General features: G+C 44.4%; 1 protein-coding gene across 1 annotated transcript in view; it reads left to right on the top strand.

Annotated features, from left to right (window-relative positions):
* Window positions 1-3888: 3888 nt before the first annotated feature.
* Window positions 3889-23601, top strand: part of etv4 (ETS variant transcription factor 4) — a 37715-nt gene continuing 18002 nt past the window's right edge. The window contains exons 1-4 of the mRNA XM_080466357.1: window positions 3889-4162; window positions 4655-4745; window positions 4870-4917; window positions 11798-11851. Of these exons, the coding sequence (XP_080322483.1) occupies window positions 4106-4162; window positions 4655-4745; window positions 4870-4917; window positions 11798-11851 (250 nt within the window). The 5' untranslated portion in view covers window positions 3889-4105. The remainder of the gene's footprint in view (window positions 4163-4654; window positions 4746-4869; window positions 4918-11797; window positions 11852-23601) is intronic.

Raw genomic sequence — 23601 nt, 5'->3', positions numbered from 1 at the left:
TCATGTTGTGACTCGTTGTAACAGAAATGCTGAGAAAACTAACAACAACAGGAATCTGATGGACCATTTACACTGATTGGATCATGAACAGGTTCTAGTCCCTCCTGTGATCCTGAGTTAGTTCAATCAAACGGGGCCAATCTAATCAGACAGAGGTGTTTACATGACCCCATTGTAATCGGACCGGTGTTCAATTGGCTTGTTTGTTTTCCATGTAATATATAAAAGTCTAAAGAGGAGTTTTACTGTCGAGTGAGGAGCTTCCTCCTTCTCCGAAGCTCTGCCCCAGCTCTTCTTTAAGCCAGCAAGACGATGAAATTTAAAATCTCCGTGCAGATCATGTCTTATGACCGATAGAATTACTCAGCATGTTCCTCTAACTATCCGCCCTTCCCTTTTCTATCCTCCAGTGATGTATAAATTCAACTGTGCGACGGTTTTCAGTCTCTTGTTTTTAATTAAAAATGAGGTGGGCACGAGTCTCGCTGCCAGTAAAGTCTTCAACATCTTAATTTGTTTATCAGTCACCATCAGCTTATCAGGAGCGAGGGAGGAGAGCGGAGGACTAAAAGCTCCAGAGAGAGGAGAGACAGGGAGGTGTTGTCGACGAGGCCTCTAACACGACACCATCCCCCCACCGAGCGAGCGCTCGGCCTCTGGCTCCTTCAGTCTGTCTACTACCCACATCCTCTTTTTTTTCTTCTTCGTCTTCTTCTTCTATCTCTCCGAACGGGTTTGTCATTCCCTCATTTTCTTCTCCCTGTTTCACTCCTTTCATCCTTTCTGAATATTCCTCTCCATCCCACCTCCATTTACAACACACCTCGCCCCGTCTGTCCATAACTACACCAGCTTGAAGCTCTAATAACATTTCATCCATCCATCAAGCACAGCCAGCGTTGATCAATAAGCACTTTGAGTCCACTCCACAGCACCACTCTCAACTTAAAATGTCTCCCCTCTGTCTCTGCCAGTACTTATCTCCCTGCTGACAAAGCTATATTAGACTCAGGGGTGGATGACTATTACAATGGATTCCTCAATGTAAACGAAGTAGATGTGATGTACGCCGGCTGCCTTCACTTCTTCTTCTTCGCTGGGGGAACCTGCAACTCCTCCACGCTACCAGCTGCTCTGAGGCGCATCACTGTGGAGCTTTTTCACGCGGAGGTTTCTGCCCCTCGCGTTTTCTTCTTTAATCTAAAGATGTCCAACAGATGTGAATTCAAACCACATGTGCCTTTTCCAGCACTTTTTTTTTTTTTTTTTTTCACAGTTTTTCAACTTCAAATCGCACGTCTTGACATTAAACGCAGACTTTGACTCCCGGGTCAAAGGTCACGGGGCGACTTCTGCACGAGGCCTCAAGTTTCAGTCGTTTAAGTACGCAACGTAAAGTTTTCAGACTTTGTTCCACCTGAAGAGAACTGGACGTTATGCAGAGGTGGAGAGAGAGAGAGCGCTGTAAACGCGAGTCAGGTGTAACTACTGTCACCTTATCTCAGTTGTACTCAATTCCAAGTGAAAGTTCAAAGTACTCATTTCAAAAAGTACTCCAAACGCTTCGTTTTTTGTTTCAGAAAGGTTTTACGTTTACACGGCAACGTTCTGAAAATGACGCAGTTTTCATATTGGGCCACTAGTTGATGCTGTTGGTTGTGTTTTGTAACAAAACCACACACACATGCTATTGCACAATAGCAGAGTTTCTGCCGTCTACACGGAGACAGAGTCCAGGGCATTTTCCAAAACTTCCACCTTGGAAGCCATTTTCAAACAGTGACATTATTGAAATAACTCCATTAACAAACTATGAAAAAGGGTTGGAAAAAGTAGTAAAAACAAATTGTACAACTTCCGTTACATTGCATTCAAGTGAAATTATTAAAAAAAAACTACTCAAAGTATGGCTGACTTTATAAATACTTTGAATTGCACGTTCAATAACTAAAAGACTCTGTCAAAAATGTGCACTATGAACTATTTGTACTCAAGTACAACTACACTGCTAAACAAGGGGTGTCATTTTAGTTCAGAGGCCACATTCAACCCGATTTCATCTCGACTCTCAGTCTTAAGATATTTGTTTAAAAAAAAAATCAGTTTTCTTTGAAATTAGGACAATTCGCTTGGTGGTTTTGAGCCTCTTGTGGGCTAGCTTTGGCCCACGGGTCTTATATTTGACACCCCTGGACTAAGTTGTAGGTAAAAGTTAAAAAGTCAGAAATTTAATAATCAGTTACTTTTTTACCAGCATGTATTGAGTTGGGGTCTTTTAGTAAACGATCACAGCTCTGACATGAACTTATAGTGGCAACAAAATGTAATAAAAAAAAAAAGCTTTTGTCCTTGTGTGTCCAGTGTCTGAACATCAAAGAAGGTTGTAAAATCACACCAACAAAAAGAGCTGAAGTGTGCAGACTCTTCCCTCCCTGCTAATCCTGACATGATCCATTTATATTAATCTCTCAGACCATCACAAGGTACCGATCCGCTGCTTAAGAACCTCTGTCTCAGCCTGGACTGTAATAGAGTAGCCTAAATATAATAAAACAGCTTCTAAACAACCATAATGTTTACTTTAATTTCCTTGAGTCTGTCCGGCTCTGGAGTGAAGCGGCCCGGCGTTGGCTGCACAGAGCAGAGCTGATGTAATATTTATAGCCTGTTGTGTACATCTAAATGTGCATCTAAATATCATTAAGCAGGAAATAACCTGCACAATATTCCCTGTTATGGAGACTGAATATCAACAGAGGAGCGAGGAGGGAGCGGAGGGTGGATATATCCTCATAATGCCTGTTGGTTCATATCTCTGAATCTCATTTCTACCAGTGAAACTAAACACAGATCCCATCAGAGCTGTGCTTCCTGTCTCTCTCTCTCCCGTGTTTCAGTCTGCAGCGGGGCTTCGAGCCGTGTGCACACGGCTTCAGGAGTTTTTAAATGTTGTGGTGCAGACTTCCAACCACAAGAATGCAAGAATGCGTATTCCTGAAGTGATTTAGGTCAGTTTTAAACATGTATAAATGACTCTGTTCGCCTTGTTCGTCTGAAGCACAGAGGTGAACAGAGTGGAATTCTTTTGAGTTTGTGAGGGCAGAGAGAGGAAAACATGTCAGGACTTTTCGTGCCACGGCAGGTTTTTTCTTTTTTTTTTATGAATGGACGTTTTTTCTCCCTCTCCTCTCTGTTTTTTGTGAATGAAAAACAACTGGAAAATCCAGTAGAAAGAGCTGCCGCCAGCTGATTGGCTGTTGTGGCACCAAGCGCCGCCCACGGTTGCTAGGTGCCCGGTTTCCCGCGTTCTGATTGGCTCACGCGTGGAACCGAGACTTCATTCATAAGTCAGTGTATTCATCCGGACAAAGGCGAGGAAATTCGAGCTCCCGAAAGAGGAAATGCACCAATCACGGTCCTCCTCTGGCCCCTGCTCGAAAAGCAAGGCTCCATATTATCTCCAAATCATGTCTGAGGCAGAAATGACAGCACAGCTGCGCCCGAGCGCCTCGACCAGGCCTGTAAAGTGCGTTTAAAGTGAGTCGCAGCAGCTTTTGTGCCTGTAACATCTGTTTCCCCTTCACCGTGCAGCAGCCTGGCGATGTGGGCAGACGTGGCAACAATCCCGTGCAACAAAAAATAAAATAAAACTCACAACACACACGTTTAGATTGTGAAAGTCATGTTTGAAGCTTGCAGATTGGTGCGTAAAATGCGCAAAAAGTAGCAGAAACACCGTGTTTTACCTAAAAGAGTTGTAGGTAAAACTGTGCAGCCCCGCAATGTGATTGCAAAAACTCAAAAATGTTTTAGAGTAACGCTCAGATCATGTTTGAAACTTGAAGCTGCTTTACGTGACAGTTACATGTAATAATGCGAGTGTGGCGCAGAAAGCAGAGGTTTGTAAAGCGGCTGCAGCCCGCTGGGTAATCACTCGCCATCACTTCCCCTCGGCGTTTTTTGTGAATGGAGCTCATTATGCATGCAGCCTCCACGCAGCTCCATTCACAAGCAGCTCCCTCCTCGCGCTCCTGCAGCCTGCGTGTGCGTGCGTGCGTGGATCTCCTCCACTCACCCGGTCCAGATGACCACAAACGGTTAACGGATGGATTATAAGATGGATGGATATTTTGACCAGCAAGTGCCTTACACTTTAGCAAATGTACGTATGGATGAAGTTTTCTGTTTACTTCCCTGTTTTTGTTTTGGGGTTTTTTCGTCTCGCGTCTTTTCTCTGCTTGCGCGTCGCGTCCGCGCGAGTTTCCAGCCCGAAGCAGATCGCGACAAAAACACGACAAAAGTGTTTGTCAAGCCGCTTGAATCCACACTGAGTGAAAAAATGTCGTGTTGCATGAGCGGTGTGGGTTCGGGTGAGTTTTGGTTGAAGTCGGCGTTGTGCCAAATGGTCCAAACAGCGCGTTTGTTTTTCTCTCCAAGATTGCGGGAGAAATGTTGTTTTGCGCAGAGCCCGTCCACTCCATGACATATTGTCATCTCTGTGAATAACTCGTGTGCCACTTTCTGTGTTTTTGACTCCCCGTGACCGTAAAAGACACGTTCCCGGGGCTGTTATGACACTGATGTGCTGGAAATGCCCAGTTGGGAGCCTGTTTCTCACTTCTCTCATTCTCTTTAACATCTATGGATTCTGCAGAAGTCGCAAGGAAATGGGCCCCTAAATAGACTGTTGATGGCAACGAAAAGGAAATACATGGACACAGAATTGCCCCCTCAGGAATCTGAAGGTGAAGTATGGTTTCTCTGGCCTCTGCTTTCTGTAAAGCTGCAGACTTAGAAACGAGCACAGTGCGTGGATGTGGTACAGTTTGTTTAATGTCTTCTTCTCCTTCTTTCCATGTTTCTGTGCAGACCTCTTCCAGGATTTAAGCCAACTCCAAGAGACGTGGCTCACAGAAGGTGAGACTTGCCTGCTTTTCTCATTAACCTGCTGTTTCTGTCTTGATTATGACAATCATGGGGGTCGATGAATTTTATTAGGTCTGTCCTCCGTCCAGACTTGGATTACCTTGAAGTCATTATTGTGATTTCATTGGAGGAAAAAAAAAAAAAAGAGTTTTATGGTAGACTTTGAAAAGACTTGTTTCTACAGTGTTGTTGAGGAGCTTTCTCATGCGACACACATGCTCATATACCATGCCGCCCCCCCCTGCCCAGAGTGGACACAGACAGGACATTATTAGCTTTGGGCATATCCCATTTTGGCCATGTTGGCATGTGGCGTGCGTGCCAGCCCGCCAGCGGCCAACGCAAACAAACACACTATTTGCCTTGTGTCACTCAAAAGGCACATAGCGATGAAATGAGGCCCAGTCGGAGGCGATTGTCAGCCAGTAGACTTAATAAGAGTCCTGATGACGTGAGTTCTAATAGAGTAATTATACTGTATGTCAAGAGGGGGAAAACAACACCAGCCGTGACTCATTATGAGTGTTTTTCTCTTCATTTTTTTTTCTTTTTTGATGGTAACCTGGAGCACGGCCGCGGCTGGACGCTGGGTCAACGTGACACTCTACAGAAGTGTGAATCTTGTTGTGTCAGTCACTTTGATGTGATGATTTAAAAGAGAATGACACTCTTTCTTTGACCGCCCTGTTAGAATTTGAACCATCAACCCATATAGTGTGTTTTCCTGTTGAATGTTTGAGATTTGCTGGGCAGAAACTGATTTTATTTATTTCTTTGTCTTTGCACTTGCTTCAAATCTGACTTCAAGTGGGATAAAATGACATGTCAAAGTCTGAAAACACCCTTATGTGCTGTTTATAGGACTAAAAAGCTTAGATAGACCAAAATGACTCAGGATTCACCATTTCTCACTTCTAAATCCCAAAACTGGATCAATGTCTTACCGGATTCCTGTAAAAAGATCAGATTTAAAGTCTTTAGTACTATTTTCAGAGAATAACCCTGAATGTGCCCGTTTACGATGCCTGGGTTCGTGTTACACACCAGTTTTATGAGTTGTTCTTTGATATTTTGAGGTGAAAGGCATCGATGAAGTGAGCGGACTCGTAGGAAGTAATTCTGTGACTGTCATGTGCTTGTATGAAGCAGAAGAAAAGTGGAAGTTAATCAAGGTGAAGGGTGAACGTTACAGTTCCTTTGGTGGTCCGGTCAGTTGGAAACGTTTCTGCCGGGGTTGTGAAATAGACGTGATAGACGTTCTGTTTGAGGGAAAGCAGACGTCTTTAATATCTCCTGAAAGCAGCACAATAAGGCCGACTCTCCGAGACGTTCACAGTTCAGCAAATTAAGGAAGTGAAGCAGCTGCCAGTGCAGACCGAGTGGAAGCGGCCCGTCCGCCTCGGACCGTGGACGGACGTTTACGCGGCTGATGGCGAAACCACGCCGCGTCCACGAACGCTTTCGCACCTTTTCTCATGGGGCGTCGAAAAGCAGCAAGTTCACTTCACACCAGCACCTCGCGCAGACAAAGACGGGAGCCAGAACCAATAAAAGTGCAACAATGGATGTCACTTCAAAGCTGGAGCCCTAACTGTATTCACACATTAAGCTCCCGAAAACCACACCTTCAACATTTAGTTCACAAGGGCTTCTGATGCCGCTCCCTCGCTTTTATTATGTAAGATGTGGGGTTTTTTTTTTCTTCCAGTTCTGTTATCCATCGTTTACAATATGAATCCCCTATGGGCAAAAATGCAATCACAGTTTCTACATATCATTAAAACGTTCCATCGTGTGTTCCCAGTCCGTCCCTGCACGTTTGTTTTTCCCCGCAGGTGAGAAATGTTAAGTTTCCGACCCCGACTGACATTAACGAACAACAAAGTGTTGAAAGTGTCAAACCCTACAAACATCTAGAAGTAGAATAACAGATGAAACTGCTGTGACAGCTAAAATGAGTAAAATGGCAATAAATGGCTAAAACTGTTAAAGCAGCAAAAGGGATATCAAAAAACGTGAAACAGAAACACTGACAGCTATAGCAGAGAAAATGGCTGAAATGGAAACGATGACAATCGGCTCAATGGCTGCTACCGATCTAAAAAAAGCAAAAAAAAAAAAAAGCTTTAAAAGTAAAACAGGTAAAGTGGCTCCAATGGATAAAAAAAAAAAAAAAGAAGTACAACTTAATTAAATAGAATATGTCAAACCTCTAAAAATGGCAACAGAAAGTAAAACGGCTAAAACCGCTATGACTTGCTAAAATGATCCTGAAAAAAAAGTAAAAATTGGCTAAAATGGCTGCCACTCCAACAGATTGAAAAGCTAAAACCACCACAACTGCTAAAACTCCTGAAGATGGCTCCAGAAAGGAAAACTAACTAAACTAAATGGGGCTAAAACTGCTCAAATTAAACTTAAAAAAAAAAAAAAAAAAGCTAACAAAAACAAAACAGCTAAAATGGCTAATTCAGCTACGACGACTAAAACGACTCAAAACAGTTGAAAAAAAAAAAGTGAGATTGTTGGTAAATACAGCAGGACTCTTCTCTTCCAGTTTATAAACTGTGTTATTTTCATTTGGAAGTTTATTTGGAGCAGAAACGGCTCCTCTGTTTACAGACGTTGCTAAGCTTTCTGTTTAGTTTAAGAATGTTTCTCATTGTTCTGAAGCGTTTTGTTCATTTCTACGACGTCGAGGTCGAGGCGGAAACCTCCAGACTCACTCTGTGAACCCCCCCCCCCCCCCCCCCCCCCCAGGGAGGTGAATGGAAAGCCGGTTATTTGGTGGAATTGGATAATGCATCCTTTTAACTGCGAGCTTGACATAATGTCCCGATTCTACAAATTGTGTGGCGGCGTGTTGTTGAGTCACGGGAGGGCGACGGGGTGAAAAACAAAGCGGCGGAGCTGCGAGGTGGAAGCGCAGCTCCATCAAAGTGTTATTTAACCCTAAGTACGGGCTTGTTTTCAGCTTCCCCGGCTAAGACCTCTCCTTTCCTGTTGCATTAATTAAAGACTTTATCATGACTGATTGCAGTTGTGAGGGATTCACCACGGTTGTAAAAGCTGGTTTGCTCCAGGGACTTTTTTTTTTTTTTTTTTTCTTCTTCTTCTCCCTGCCAAAGCAGAGCGGAAGCAAAGCGAGAGAGACAGAGACAGAAAGGGTGAAGCAGTGAATGGCAAGAGTTCAGGAGCTTGTCACATCTTGTCTCACTTTGGCCTTTTAGGTTTATATGACTGTTGGAGCGGCGCTCCTCCCAGGATCTCCCACTGGGAGGAGAAGGAGAAAAAGAGAAAAAAAAAAAAAAAAAAGTCATTCAAGGTGCCTGGAAGCATCGGGGAGAACATGCGTCTGCGCTCGTATAAACACACTCTCCTTCTTGTGCTGACTTGCATCTCAAAGCCCCTGACGAGGTGTTCCTGGAAACAAATCAGATACACATGCACAGGAAAGTGTGCAGACACACACACACACACACACAGACACACACACACACACAGCGATAGTGTCTGATGCTCATCACTTGTGTTTTTCTGCCGTGTCGCTTCAGAAGGTCCAGCGTGTTCCGTTCTGGACATGTTGAAACTCGCAGGACTGATTGATTGTTGGATCTGTTGAGCTGAATATCAGCCGCTGCTCTGTCTCAAAGAACTCCCCCCCCCCACCCCCGCCGCCCAGAGGGCAGGAGGCAGAAAAGTTAAAAGGGGGCTAATATTATTATGGTATAGTAAACCACAGGATGCGGCGTCGTATAAGAAATCGATGTCGTTTATCAGAACATGCTCCGAAACGGAGTCATCCGGTTTCCTCCGCACAGGAAGCAGGAGTGTGACGACAAGAGAGTGGATTTGAGTTTCTTCTTTCCTCTTTTTGTCCTCTGCCTTTGCGTCGCTCCCGCCTTTGTGTCTCTCCTGGCTTCTGCGGATGAAGCGAGAGTTACGAAGGCCGCCGGGGTCGGGTCACATTCTGCTTTCACGCCGAGGTTACGATCAAGTTGCGCCGACACTGAATAACTGTCCTTTCCTATTTGTGTCGTGTGTTTTTAGTTCCACTCCACTTCCATTTATTTACACTCTTGATTAATTTCATGATATTTAATGATAGCCATCAAATTTTCCCGACCAGCTCCGTTGGGCCAATGACGCAAGTGTGAGACCCAGGCGATGGAAACACTTAAAAAAAAATAAAATAAAAAATTAGCCTAGAAAGTAGCAAAGCTGGAGCGCTGCCATGAATAAAGGTTTGTTGGGATTAGCTCATCAGTTGGAGGCAAACCGGATGAAATGCCAGCGTACTTGTGGCTCAGCGTGCGAGCTTGACCTCCTCACCCCCTCCGAGTGGGCGTCGGCCGTCCGATTGGAGCTTTTCCTCGTGTGTTGGTGTGACTCAGAGTCACAAAGCTCCAGCCGGATCACCGTCAATGGCTTTGGATTCCTACATGTACAATGGAGTCGGGAGTCGGCGCGGCGCGGCAGCACCTGGTGTCACTGGCTCGGTTGGTGCACTCACACCAGCCTCATCGTGAGCCTAATCAGCTCCGATGAAACCCGACGCCTCCGATATCGACACGATCGCGCATCACTGAGCTGTTTGATTACACTTCTCAGTCCCGACAAGACTCTTGGATTACTTTGAATATGTCTTGTCGGTATGCATAAAGCTTGTGGTTCGCTCTGTTTTTAATAATTGACTCACTAGTTTTAGATGGGTCAGTGTGAAGAAGACGCTCTATAACAGGGGGGTCAAACATAAGGCCCATGGGCCAAAACGGGCCGGCAGGTGGCTCCAATCCGGCCAAACCGCCGATAAAACTTTTAAAAATTTAGACGTTTTCATCACGGAAACGCCGCGCCACAACAAAGACAAACTTTAAACTTCAGGGCCCCGTTTAAACTGTAAGTCTCTTCAAGTGAAAACGCAAAACGTTCATAGCGTTTTGAGGGTCTGTTCACATAACAACCGTGCTGCTGCAACCTGTTTTTGGGAACAGCTCCCCAGCTGGAACTTTTTGAAAACAGTCGTGGAACGGTGGGGAAATGGAATTTTGTAGAGACACTCAAGCTCCGTCACTATCAAGACGACGGAAAAGCTGCTACTGCTCATGTGCACCTCGGCTGTAGTAACTAGTAGTTCTGCACATGCTCAGTAGATGAACAACCAGACCCATGTTTCCTCCGTCGTGTCATGACTTCCAGTCCATATTCTCCTGGACTTGGTAGTTCTGTAGTTGACAGTCACTGTAATAACAATCCGACTCCATACAAATTACAAAAACAACCGACAGCACCCACTAGTGGCCCAGCATGTCAACTACATTTTAAATGTTCCTGCCATGGGTGTGGTAAAAGGCGTTGTTTTCAAAGCGTTGCCATATAAATGTAAAACCTTTCTGAAATGAAAACGCTCTTGTTTTCACTTTCGGGGCCTAAATTTCAAGGCGACGCTACGTCACCAGTTGGTGCCTCTCAAGATGAGATTGGTCTGTTTGTGGCCCCTCAACTAAAATGTGTTTGATCTAAAATTTAAAAAGAGGATTGTGAGTCGAAGAACTGATTGTCAGTCGCTGCCGTCACTCTCCTGCCATCAGAAAACAGATCTGCTTCACTTCTGGTTTCACTCCCTCGCTTCTCTTCAGCCTTTCAGTTCGGTTTTCGTCCTTTTCCATCCGCTTGGAGTCGGAGTGTGAGCGATTCCTCATCCACAGGTCGGATGAAATCCAGACTAACACTCGGCGACGAGCTGCTTTTGACACTCCGCTTGACAGATTCCCTCACTCGTCGTTCTCGAACAGCCTGTTTTGTCTCTGGAAGGAACTAGAAGAAACTGGTTTTCAGCTCAAATCTGAAGCTTTCAGACAAAAGTCGATTCTTGTCAATCTGCTTTTTTTATTTTTTCTAAACTAATGATGAAATTGTGTCAACTTTATTTGTTATTCCTGTTTTTCTTCCACTGTTCTGATTTAGATTTTTTTTTTAACTGTCATTGTTTCACTACATTATCTTGTATTGTCATTAATAAAACTCAGTATTATGAATTAAAACAGTATTTTTTTATACAGTTTTTCTTTTGTTTTTATAAAATTTTCTTTATTTACAAAATTTACGTAATTATATTTGTCCATTTAATTTTTAAAAGGAATATTCCCCAAACAATGTGAATATTTATTTATCTTTTTTTGAAAATGTTTGATTTTACAATGACCAGTTATTTCAATAAAGCTTTTTTTTATGTATATATTTTCTATTTCACGTTTATTTTTTTTTAGATATAAATGATTTAAGTTCTATTCTACAGATATTTAACATTCAGTAAATGTTAGTATTCTTGTTTTATATCAATTTGAATTGATATTCTAAATTATATTCTTTAACTTTATTTGACATTTTAATATTTGTTGGCATGATTATTATTAGTTTACTTTGATGTTTGGCTTGTTTTTGTCAACAAAACTTTATTTACAAAGTTGCTTTATAAATGATTGTATTATCATTCTTAATATTTGAGTTGTTCAATGGTTTAATCGGATGTCTTCTAATTCAAAACTAAAGTCCATTTGAAGGCCGTTTGAATTAAAGTAAAATACACTGCAGTTACAGCTGATCTATATTAGGCTCCAAGAGGATGTGAGAACCTGACGTGAAGGTGAACATCTGTGGCGCTGTATAGGATCTCCATGTTCTTGTGAATTGATCTATGGGTGAGAAAAGTGCTGGCACGCTGCAGAAATCATGAAGTGAAGGTGACCTGAGCGCAGCTCCGTCTGGCTCCGACTCGCATTTCATGGAAGAGAAACGAAAGAAAGACGGCAGAGGGAAGAGAGAAGCCCAAAATCTGATGTTAAAATTCTTCTGTGTGCTCTCATTTCAGCTCAGGTTCCTGACAGTGACGAGCAGTTCGTTCCTGATTTCCACTCGGAGAACTGTGAGTACTCTTCCCACATTGGAACATATATATATATATATATATATATGTGTGTGTGTGTGTGTGTGAGTGTGTGTGTGTGTGAGTGTGTGAGAGCCGGAAATGATTTTCTCACTCCGCTATGCATTGCACAGATCAGATCTTTGCACGTTTCATTCAATCAGATATCGACCGCTGCGCAGGACGGCCTCACCCGGCCGGCCTGCTCGTGTTGATTCCAGTTAGGCTGCATGTCATGGGAGCGCGAGGACGAAGGCAGCGGTCACATTTTGGCTGTGAAGCCGGCGGCGGCTCAGCCGGGATCCTGTGACCCGCTGATGTTACAGTAATCTATTTGGCAGAAACACAAGGCCTAATGACCCGGTCCTCATGAGGTGGCGCACACATTGCCGTCAGGGATTTCTACTTTTCAGACGGTTTCCTTCCTCGTTTTAACCTCTGTGAGGACGAGTCCAAGCAGCTGATGTTCACGTTCATCCACACAGAAGACTGATCAAGTTACAACAATAATGGCTGACTTCCTGTTTCTCTTTCAAACACAAATCCTTCCAAAAAGGAAGTTTTGATTGGGATTTGCTGTGTTTTATATAAAGTAATGTCGGCTTATCGCCATCTCTATAGCTTCTATTCAGGTTTTGATGGCGGTTCAGGCGGAAACCTGCTGAGGCGCCGTTCAGACTGCAACATTTCGAAAACGGTGTAATTAGCATGTCGGGCCACTTAATGGGCGCTGTTTGTTTTTGTAATGAAACCACAGAAAATGTACATTTTCCCCATTTACATGGAGGTGGAGCATTTTTAAAAAGTTCCACCATTTTCAGAAAGTTCAGTTTTCAGTGGCTGCGAGCACCGTTGTCGTGGAAACGGATGAACTCTCCTGCCCAACAGGCATTCTTGTCGGCGGCTGGCTGATGTCAGACAAACTTTTCTTCTTGTTATTGAGGGTTCTTATGAGAGTATGCAGGGTCACCAGTCCAGCACAGATCCAGTTTAGACCCATTTTGGTACACAAGAAGCATTGTAGTATTTATAACAGGCCTGTAGGGGCGCTGTAACGCCACCATAGAAATTCACCAACAGCAGAAGAGCCAAAGAAAAACTTTGTCCACACGCAGGACGAACATGAAAAGTCCACACAGAAAAGCCTTCAAGCCTGACACAGAATCAAACCGGGGAGTTTTTCTCTCGCTATGAGGCGAGGGTGACGACCACCCCGCTAATTAACCAACGTCATTACCATTTGAAAAATAACTCAGTCTCTGACTCAAAACGACGATATAAGTTGAATCCTGATCTGTGTCTTTACACGTGTGTTTTTAAAAGGGCATTTTTACCTTCGTCCTTATATAAAGAAGTCGAATCGGTGCTTTTTACAAGATTTAACGTGCACAATTATCAGTACTTTTTTTTAAAGTGTGTACTTTTGCCACCTCGGCCATTTGCATGTCTTTGAAAAGCTGAATGGGTCCAACTCAGGAAACCAGTAAAAAATGATTGAAGGCACAAAGATGGCTCTTTGTGACCGTCGGAAGGTGTAAAATAGAAAACCAAATTCCTGGCCCCACAACTGAGCGGATATTTGAATGAGTTTCCCTTTACTTGTTGTGTGTCCCCGACAATGGCGGTTCAGGATCTGGGTGGGAGGACGTGTCGCTATACAAACACTGTGTTTTGGGTTTGGTTTTTTTTTTCTCCCGGCTCCATTCAACACGCCGCAAGCTCCTCCATCTTTAGCAATGACACTAAAACGGATGAAGAGAGCTTCAGGAATAAGCTCCAAAGTAGAAGTGACAGCCTCCTGTCAGTGGCTCTTCCTCGACGGGAGCGCCGCGCCTTTTGTGTTCGACGTCGTGTGATTGAACCAGCGAGTCGCCGCCGGTCACCGCCTCTGTCACACAGGCCCTGTGTCACATTGTTGGTGTCTGTTGGTCCAACAATGCAGCGGAGGAAGTGCAGCTGAACCCCGGGGGCACGTGGGGGTCATGTCTACTTAACCTCCCCCCCCGGCCTATCGGCCAATCAGCTGTCAGGCCTGTGCTAACGGGTGACCCGGGTATGATTTGCAGGGTCAGAGAGGCTTCAGTTTGACGGGCAGCTCGCTCACACACAGCGGACAGGCCGAGTCCCGTCGGAGCGTCTCCATTCAGCTCCGACTGACTGACGGGAAACCGCACCTGACAAGTGACGGTAAATACTGTTGCGGTCCAAAAACAAGACGAGACCACTCTCACTAGGAAGCGGACCTACTTTTGTGGTGTCAAACATCAGAGACTCAAGAGGCTCCAATCCGGTCAAACAGCCTGAAAATATTTCAAAGAAAACATTGATATTTTGGTTTTGTTTGTTTTTTTACAAATTTCGTAATAGTAGCAAAATGACACTGAGACCCGAGCTGAGAAATCCGTGACGCTGCCATGAAAAATAACAAATCAGCATTAGTCTCAAAGCCGCGCTGTCAGGGTGAGTTTGTATAAACACTGCCTTTCGCACCAGAAAGTGTCATTAAAATTGACTTTATGTTGAGATTGTAGTCATTTTTGGTAGTAACGGTTTATTTTTTGTCAAAATATAAACATCATCACATAAAGTGTCACAATAAAGGAAAACTTCAAAGTTTAGACTTAAAAGTTATTATGGCACTATTTTACTGGTCTGGCCCACTCTGGATGAAACTGCTCTGTATGTGGCCCCTGAACTAAAATGTGTCCGGCACTCCTGAAGTAAAGACATGAAAAACTGTTTGTGGAATTCGGTGGAGTTGCTCACTTTTTAAAAGTACCAGGAACGGGGAAAATGCATCTTTACCAAAGCGCTGTTACTGCACATTGTGCACCGCGGCCTTAGCGAAGAGGAGTTGTGCACGCGCTCAGTAGATGGACGATAAGAACAAGCTTTCCTCCAGAGTGTCATGACTCCATCGTATTCAGTGTTTCTGCCGTTTCCATGGGAACGGACGCGCAGAAAGGAGAAACATTTTCGGAAACAAAAACACAAGAGCGATGCGTTTTTCACTTGTAAAGTGACGTCTATGCTGGGCCCAAGATCATCTATTTATCTGATGTTTGCTGATTTCTCGCGCAGATCTACTTCCTCGCAGGTGTTTTAAAACCTTTGAATGTCTTTATTTCACGTCCACCACATCCTCCTTCAGCGACGTTTCGCTTTCTGAGGCCGTCTTGCAACTGTGCAGAAATCCGTATTAAACGGGATCTTGGACAATCCCAGTTTGTCAGACTTATTTCCAGATCAGTGCGTTCATCTTTGTCTTTGATCCCCATCCGGTGTGTTTCTATAAAAAGCATGTGACGGTTTCCCACGCAGAACTGAAAGATAATCAGTCAGTCTATTAAAAAAGAAAACCAAAAAAAACAAAACAAGTGACTCACCTGTTTTGGAAACTGTAAAAGAGAAAAGAAAAGAAAAACCTGCTAAGGCACGACTGTAATCCAGGTGACTGGAGTATAATTGAGGCTTCCATTTAAAACTGCGTCCTATTAAAATCAAACCTTGTTTACTGAGTCAAGTTGTTACCTGCTTGGGTGTGACGTCAACGTAGAGGAGAGACCAACAGTGGAGGGAGAAGTAACTAAAAAAACTAAAACTCAAGGACACATCGGAATGCCTAGATTGTGTGTGTGTGTGTGTGGGGGGGGGGGGGGGTTAAAGCAGGGGTTGTGCAATACCTGCACATCTGGAAAATCTATCTCTGCTCCATTCTCCTTCAGTTCACAGCTAACAAGCGTGCTCTGTCTGCAGACCGCCACCGAGGAAGGTTACGCAAACATGCAACATTCATGCACCGCCTGACCTGTGTGTGTGTGTGTGTGTGTGTGTGTGTGTGTGTGTGTGTGTGTGTGTGTGTGTGTGTGTGTGTGTGTTTTTAAAGGTAATTGAGCCATTTGTGATACCAGCTCCATATTTTCACCTTAATGTGATTGGCTCCCAAACGCAGGATGTGATGCTGATCCGTCGCTCCTCGAGAGTCGAGGAGAGGTTTGTTTTTTGTTTGTCAACGTCTCCGAACGCAATTGTTTGTCTGTTTGTTGAAAAAAGAAAAAGCAAATGTTGGATTCTTGGTGCACACACAGTTTTCGACGTGTCGCCGGTTTGAGTTTTTTTTGTGCGTGCGTGTGTGTGTGTGTGTGTGTGTGTGTGTGTGTGTGTGTGTGTGTGTGTGTGTGTGTGTGTGTGTGTGTGTGTGTGTGTGTGTGTGTGTGTGTGTGTGTGTGTGTGTGTGTGTGTGTGTGTGTGTGGCGGTGAAACGGCGAAGTCGCATCACTTAGCGAGGCTTCGCCTGCACTCCAGAGCCTGTTCTTCTTTGTCCAAGTATGTTGTTTACACTTGGAGCAGCTCGAGAGATGTGACCCATTCATAAATTTTCCTCCCTGCGTGCGTAAAAGGAAGTGTGCCTCCCCCTCCCCGCCCCTCCCCCCTCTGCTCCTGCGCTCGCGCTCTCTTCGCTTTCTCCCTCTCGGTTGTTTGCTGCTCTTTCCTTCAAGTCTTCATTCATAAAAAAAAAAAAAAAAAAAAAAAAAGCCCTACAGTACTACAGATCCCGACCCCCCCACCCGTCGCTCTCCAAGTGGATACTCCAAACCCCTCCCTCCCTTCCTGTGTCTGTACAAACTGAGTCAAATTTAAAAATCTGGACCCTCTCTTCCACACACACACACACACACACACACACACACACACACACACACACACACACACACACACACACACACACACACACACACACACACACACACACACTCATTGAGTGCTCCAAGATGTGAACTAATCCAGTGATTCTGGAGCTGTGTGGGACGATTGTTTAGTTTTGTGCCTTGCAGTAATTATATAGGAAGTTGTGGCTATAGAATGATGTTACAGTGTTTCTCGAACAGCCAGTTTAGCTTCAGCTCCGCAAATACTCGCATTACTGTAATTAAATAGTACTCCTGTGAGTGCTCATTTCGACTATATAACCACTGAAGTGTGTTATATTCCTAAAGTAAATTATAGTTACTGCTAATTCTCCCATAATTTGACAAAGAGAAAATTCCTGTGACTTTAATGTATTCTGTATTTGTTTGTCTGGTGCTTTGAAAAGTAGGTATCTCATGGAGGTGAACGGAATGATTGATAACCCTATTTAAACAGTACAAACCTGCAACTATGCTTGAGTTTTAAAATGAGATCTTAAAATCACATGAAAGTTACTTCGAGCTGTTATGTCGAATCCCCGCTGTACTAATTTCCACCTGTGTTGCAAAAAGTAAAGCATCTACCGTAGTTCTACCTGTTGAAGATGCAACAAAGGTGTGAGAATGCGAACAATCTTTGCTTGGACCAAACTGCTGCTTTGCATATGTCGGGTCAGAATTTGCATGCTGGGATTTGCACCGCACTCCTCGGATAAACTGTCCTGCAACGGAAGCAAAAATCCCACAAAACAGATTCAGTTAAAAAGTATGTAAATACATGGTTCGTCCCTGTACGGCGCGCTTTCTTCTGTCCAATGTCGAACAAAATGGAGCCGGTAGAAGAAGAGCAGAAGCTGCTGGATGCTCGTGTTTCATTTAGTACGACTTTGTAACACGGGAATTTGATTGAAGTTGAAGAAGGTTTGAGATTTTCAAGTCTGAGCTTGTGGTTCTTTACGTGGGAAGTCCTCCCTGTTTGTGCGTCGGTTCCCACTCGGTACTCGGTGTTCCGCAGTGTCTTTCATGTGTATAAACGACACCGATCGACAAGAAACGGTCGCTGAAAATGTTTTGAATTATGGGAGAGAGGAAAAAAACCGCTTTGGGGCAGTGTGACCATTTAAGATCCTTTCAGCTGTATTCCTTCATGGTATTTCTTCATCTTGCTTCGACTCAGTGTCTGTATGGAAGAAATGTTCTCGTCGTATGCAGACGACGGTGTGGTAAATGTTCACCCAGTTGCTGTGAAATTCAAAAGACTGAGCTGCTCAAACCCTCTGGAATCCTCCAGTGGGTTTGTTTTCTGTTGAACCACTGATTGTAACCATCGTGCCTTTGCAGGACAAGGTGCCTTAGAAAATGTGTTTTTCTGGAGATGGAGACCTGTGTTTTTTTAGTTTTTTTTTAAACTCTCTCTCTCTCTGGAAGCTGTTCTCAAAGTATCTCTGTCCTGTAAACCAACAGCTGCAATGAAAAGTCACGGTTTGACTTGAAAACGCTGTTTAAAGCGGGTTTTAAAGTACTTGTAGGTGTAAAGGTGATAGGCCCCCGGATACCTCAGTTGGTAGAGCATGAGACTAACCATCTCTAGGTAGTGGGTTCGTGTCCCACGCCGGGCGCCACCTTCCCGTGGGCTCACCACCTGCAGGAAGGTTCGTAATCGGTGTGATGTGACCGCGATCCGGAAACGGATAAGTGGAAGAAAATGGATGTAAAGGTGATAAGACAAGGTTTTGAGATCTTTGAGGTAGGCTTTACATAGCAGTAATAATGTATATTTTTGTTTATAGAATCTAAAGGAAGTGTGTTGATGTTGAGCCATTGGAGGATTTTCTCTTGATTAAGACCGTGGGGGTGGGGGATCGGGGGCTCGGCGCTCTGGCTCTTGTGTGTTCTGCTTTGTCATGAATTCACAGCCTCCCTCTTGTCTGGCCTGTTTTTCTGGATCAGAACTGGATAAATCAGGCCTCGTTTTGGAGCGTCGGGATGAATCGGCTCCTCCCCTCCGTGCCCTCCCTCTCTCCCCCCAAAAGAGAAACACGCAGCCCTGTTCTTCACTTTCCAAAATACAGCTGCTACGCAACAAAGTGTGCGCAAACATCCAGGTGGCTGCCAGATCTGAGCGCAGAGCTCGGGGGGCCGGCCGGCCGCCTCAATGGCTGCGTTTGTTGTGGCGTTTTGTTTGGGAGTAAAATGGTTGATTTCTCTTACGCGAGCAGATGATTCCTCCTGACAACCTCTCATCCACACGCGCACACACACACACACACACACACACACACACACACACACACACACACACACACACACACACACACACACACACACACACACACACACACACACGGCTCAGCCCTGCCATTTTATGAATGGGCCGGTTGTGGAGGAACTGGCTGAGGCAGCACATCGAGTTGAGGGGAGTGAACCTTCATTCATGACTTTGACATAAGTTATTCCAACACTAACGACACCTCAGAGAAGCTTCCATTCAAAGACCTTTAATGACTAACAATTGCTTCAAGGTGTTTTTTTATTAAGCAAAATCACTTCCATTGTGTTCTATTGTTTACTTTTCTCTGGAATTTCCTACATTAATTTTTATTCTCATCGAGTTCCAACGGTGCAATGAATGGATAAGAATGAATCCAAGTAGGTTTATTTTTGCTTTATGCTCAATAGTTCTGCAGAAATGTGCCTCCGTACGAAGATCGGGGGGGTGTCAGCAGCACGACTCTGTGAATGGACGGCAGTGTGTGTTTTATTACCGGGGAGTTGAAGGGAGGTGTGTGTGTGTGTGTGTGTGTGTGTGTGTGTGTGTGTGTGTGTGTGTGTGTGTGTGTGTGTGTGTGTGTGTGTGTGTGTGTGTGTGTGTGTGTGTGTGTGTGTGTGTGTGTGTGTGTGTGTGTGTGTGTGTGTGTGTGTGTGTGTGTGTGTGTGTGTGTGTGTGTGTGTGTGTGTGTGTGAGAGCTGGGAAGAGAGAGTTTGTGTTGGCTGAATCGTCTCTACGCTGCTCGTGTGCAGGTCTGTTGACTGGAGCCGCTCCACTTTGGTTTTGAAAAGAGAAGAAGAGATGCAGTGAAAATAACTGATGAGAAGATACAGGAAGTTTGTCCACACTGATGATCGCAGCTCATTAAATATTCCATCATTATCATCTCGGTGACTAAAACCATAATCAACATTTCATTGGTGGAAGTGTCACATGGAGTCGTTAGTGGTGGCGTGGTTAGCACTCGTACCTCACAGCAACTACTTCGTTGTCAGTGTTTTTGCTGTTTCCGTGGAAACAGCAACGTTTTCAAAATGTTGCCGTGAGAACGTGAAACTTGAAGTTGCAATGATGGAAAAACATCCGGTCATCCTGTCTTAGATGCTACTAGAATAGCAGCTCCATTCTCAGTTCTCTTTGCTTCATATCCTAAGGTGAACGTACGCAGTTGAAATACAGAGTTTCATTTTTTATTCTTGAGCGTTGAAGCCGTTTCCATCAGTTGAGAACATTTTGCAGTCAGGAGTGGATGTGGTTTCAATAAAGTTACTAAAGCTAAAGCAGCTGAAATAAAAAAAAAACGATCCCAGTTGGTTTGTGATTTTTCAGCCTGATCCTAAAGACTGCGTTCGCCTCCCAAACTGATCCTGGGAATAATTTCCACCATGAAGAAGCCTGTTTTTCTGTCTGAACCATCAAATGTGTTCGTTTCCTTGCAGCAGCGTCACAATGTTTCCCCTCCAAACTGAGATATGTATCTCCTTCCCGAGCTGCTTTGGGAGTTCTTTTTTCTGTCAGCTCAGAAGATATCAGGCCCCGCTGACGGAGAGTGGAGGGGTGAACATGGAGCAACCTGCTGACACAGACCAGAAGGTGTGCGGAGTGAGCCGAGAGCCAGCGCTCGGCGATATCGATCCCCGCTGATCCGGCAGAGGAGCGGGAGGAGATGGAGCGCGTTGATAGATGACTTGATAACACTAAAGCACAAATAAATCAGCTTGAAGGCACAGATAGAGGAAGGAGAGGCGCAAGAGCGGGTCAAACGTGCCGCCGAGCGTTACGGTCAAGATCCCCTATCGAGTCCCTGGGAGAGGGTGAAAGGGGAGGAAGGGAGGAGGGCGGGGGAGGAAGGGAGGGGGGCGAGATCTGCAGGAAGAACTGTGGATATGGCATGTTCGCTGATAATTTCCAGCAAGGTGTCCCAGCCTTGTTCTGAGCGTTATCTCCCCTCCGATAAGGAAGCCTTCCGCTCCAAACACCTGCTGGAACACAAGTGAAGCCGCCAGTTCAGAGGAAAGGGCGTACGATGGGGGCGGAGATTATTGATAACCATAAACTAGTCCTGCTTTTTTGCACGATCTGAAAACACATGTTGGTATTGGGATATTTGTTTCGACAATCGTGAAGTGACAATCTGATATTGTCTCACGACAACATTTCAAGTAAATACACATCGGATTTGCCTTTTCGTGTCAGAAAAGGTATGTCGGTTTGCATAGAAATGCTGAAAGTGGTGTAGTTTTCCTGTAGGGCCACTAGTGGGTGCTGTTGTTGACATTGGTATAGACAGACGAGGAAGTTGGACTATTACCGTGACTGTCCACGGTCGTTTATTGTCCTTCTACTGAGCATGTGCAGAACTATTAACGACGGCCTTGATGCGCAGTAGTAACATTTTTTTCTTCACAAAATGTATGAAGACTTTTGGTAGTTACATGGCTTGGTCCCTTTTATTCTGAATAATGATCCAAATATATTGTGAACAGAGGGGCGTAAATAACTAATTATTGCATGAAGATGCACAGTTCAAATCTAACGTCACTCATGAAAAGTTGCTGGAGAACTTGTGACATTTTAATATTTTCTAATATATATATATATATATATATATATATAACACTGTTATCTTTTTTCTTTTTTACATTTTATATATGAAAAAAATCCTTGTGCGTTTGCCCCCCCCCCCCCGCCCCTCATTTGCCCCGGTGGGCCTCTCATTATATCATTTCAGTAACAGCGTGGGGCCGCATCGATCGCCACATTAAACATTAAGAGGGGACAGCTATATTGGGGGCTGAGGAATTGAGAGTGAAGAGTCAATATTGTGCCAGATTAATTACCCCCGGCCCCTTCGGCCCCCGCCTGCGACGGGACGTCCCTCACGCTGCACATGTCCCGGGACAGGGATGTATTGTCCTGAACAGCAGAGCGGCGCAGAGATTTACGGCCGGTCAATGGCCGTTTGTAAAGCGCCAACGCTGCACTAGTGAAAGTCAAGTGGACAACAGGGAAAACAGAAGATGTCAGAACAGTTTCCATTAAACGGCGGTCCCCTGACAGCATCGGGACGCTGGAAGTTTAGATGATAGGAAATTATATTCCTCTTGTCCGTCACATCCTTTGAGCTCAGTCGCTCAGCTTTTGCTGCATGGAGAAACACAACGGTTGATTTTCTTCAATATTCCCTTTGAATATAAATGTGAGAGAGAACATCTCCACTCGTTCAGCTCCAATTCACTGAATTTTAAAATTTTTCAATGAAACCTGTTTCTTCTATTATGTCACATCCAAATTCTCTTCCTGACGTTGAAGCTTTTTCAGCTGTCAAATCGATGCGTTCGTCATTAATTATTCATTATTCCGTTCTACTTCAGTGGTGTACAAAGTGTGGGGTTGAAAAAAGTTGAATCCAGAATTCCAACAGAGAATTGCAACTTTCATCAGATAACAACTGAATGAGTCTTCATTGTGATGAGAAACCTAAGGTTCTCCGGTTTCGTGATGCCGCTCACTGTATTTATGGTGGTTCTGCATCTGATGTGGTTCACAGAATGAAACATAATTCCACAATAAAAGATTCATTCAGAATATAATCTGAGCGCTCAGACCAGAATATTCCCACCCCGTGTGAAGATCTAATTCTGTCTGATAAAAGCAGAAGTGAAACCATAACGTTTGCAGAATCCAGCGTCATTCACGTCTACTTCCTGTTGGGCAACGCGACATGATGAGGCTTCAGAAAAATGAAACGGTGCGACCGGGCCGACCGCTGATACCACCACACTTACCATCAGTCTCGTTGGGCTTGTTTGGCAGGTACCTGACGACTGTTCTTTAAATATTCAGGGGGTCCGAACCATTATCAGATGAGAGAGGACAGCCTGTAAATCAGATAGCGCCAACGCTAATGTCGGTGCGGGCCGGGCCGGGCCCGTCTCTGTCTTCCTGATTGTGCAGTGACCTGAGAAGCATGCACACATGTCCGGCACATGCTTCCACGCGGCGCTGGGCGGACGGTTCGCCTCTGCAGTCGTATTGTGTCGTTCCTCTTCACCCCCGACTCTCTGCGGCGCTGAAGTTTCCCCAACAGTCCGCCAACATTCAGGACAAAAACTGAGTGAAGGTGATGGGATTGGGAGTCAAAAGAGGATTTAGATAAAGAATTGATGCTTTGCTACTGTACTTTTTTTCAGCCATCTGCAATATTCTCTCGAGAATCTGTTGCGTTCATGTCTCAATTTCTCCTTTTACATCCTTGAAACTGGCTCCTTCCTCATTTTAACCTCTATGAGGACAAAGCAGTGAAAGCAGCTGTGAAGACGACACGTTTAAGGATGATGACTTTAAAACAAGCCTTCCTGTTTACATTCAGAAAATAATTGAAGCCACAAGCGGCCCACAGACCTTTTGTTTGGCACCCCCAGTATACATATTGATCTAATAAAAGTATGTTTTTAGCTCTTTTGCCTCCATTTTTACCCATAATTCTCATAGATCCTGGTATCCTGTCGGTGACATTACGATAAAAGTGTTCCAAACCTGGAATACATGTACGTGCACATGATCCGCTGCACTTCTTTCACCCTGTATTTATTAAAACAGCGTTAACTGATCACTGTTATATTGTAGGAGCATTTACCTTCAGAATCATTTTCACTCGTCAATCAGTTTGAAGCTCAAAAAATGAGTCGTATAATTCTTCTGATGTGAATTTTGAGGGAAAGTTTCAGATCTTTAAAATCAGCTTCCTTGAAAAAATCTTTGATTCACACTGTTGCTTGGTTACAACGCAG

The sequence above is a fragment of the Lipophrys pholis genome (genome assembly GCF_963383615.2).
Source record: "Lipophrys pholis genome assembly, chromosome: 1".
Classification (NCBI taxonomy): domain Eukaryota; kingdom Metazoa; phylum Chordata; class Actinopteri; order Blenniiformes; family Blenniidae; genus Lipophrys; species Lipophrys pholis.
The sequence above is the reverse complement of the archived record's forward strand: the minus strand, read 5'-3'. Positions and strand labels throughout refer to the sequence as shown.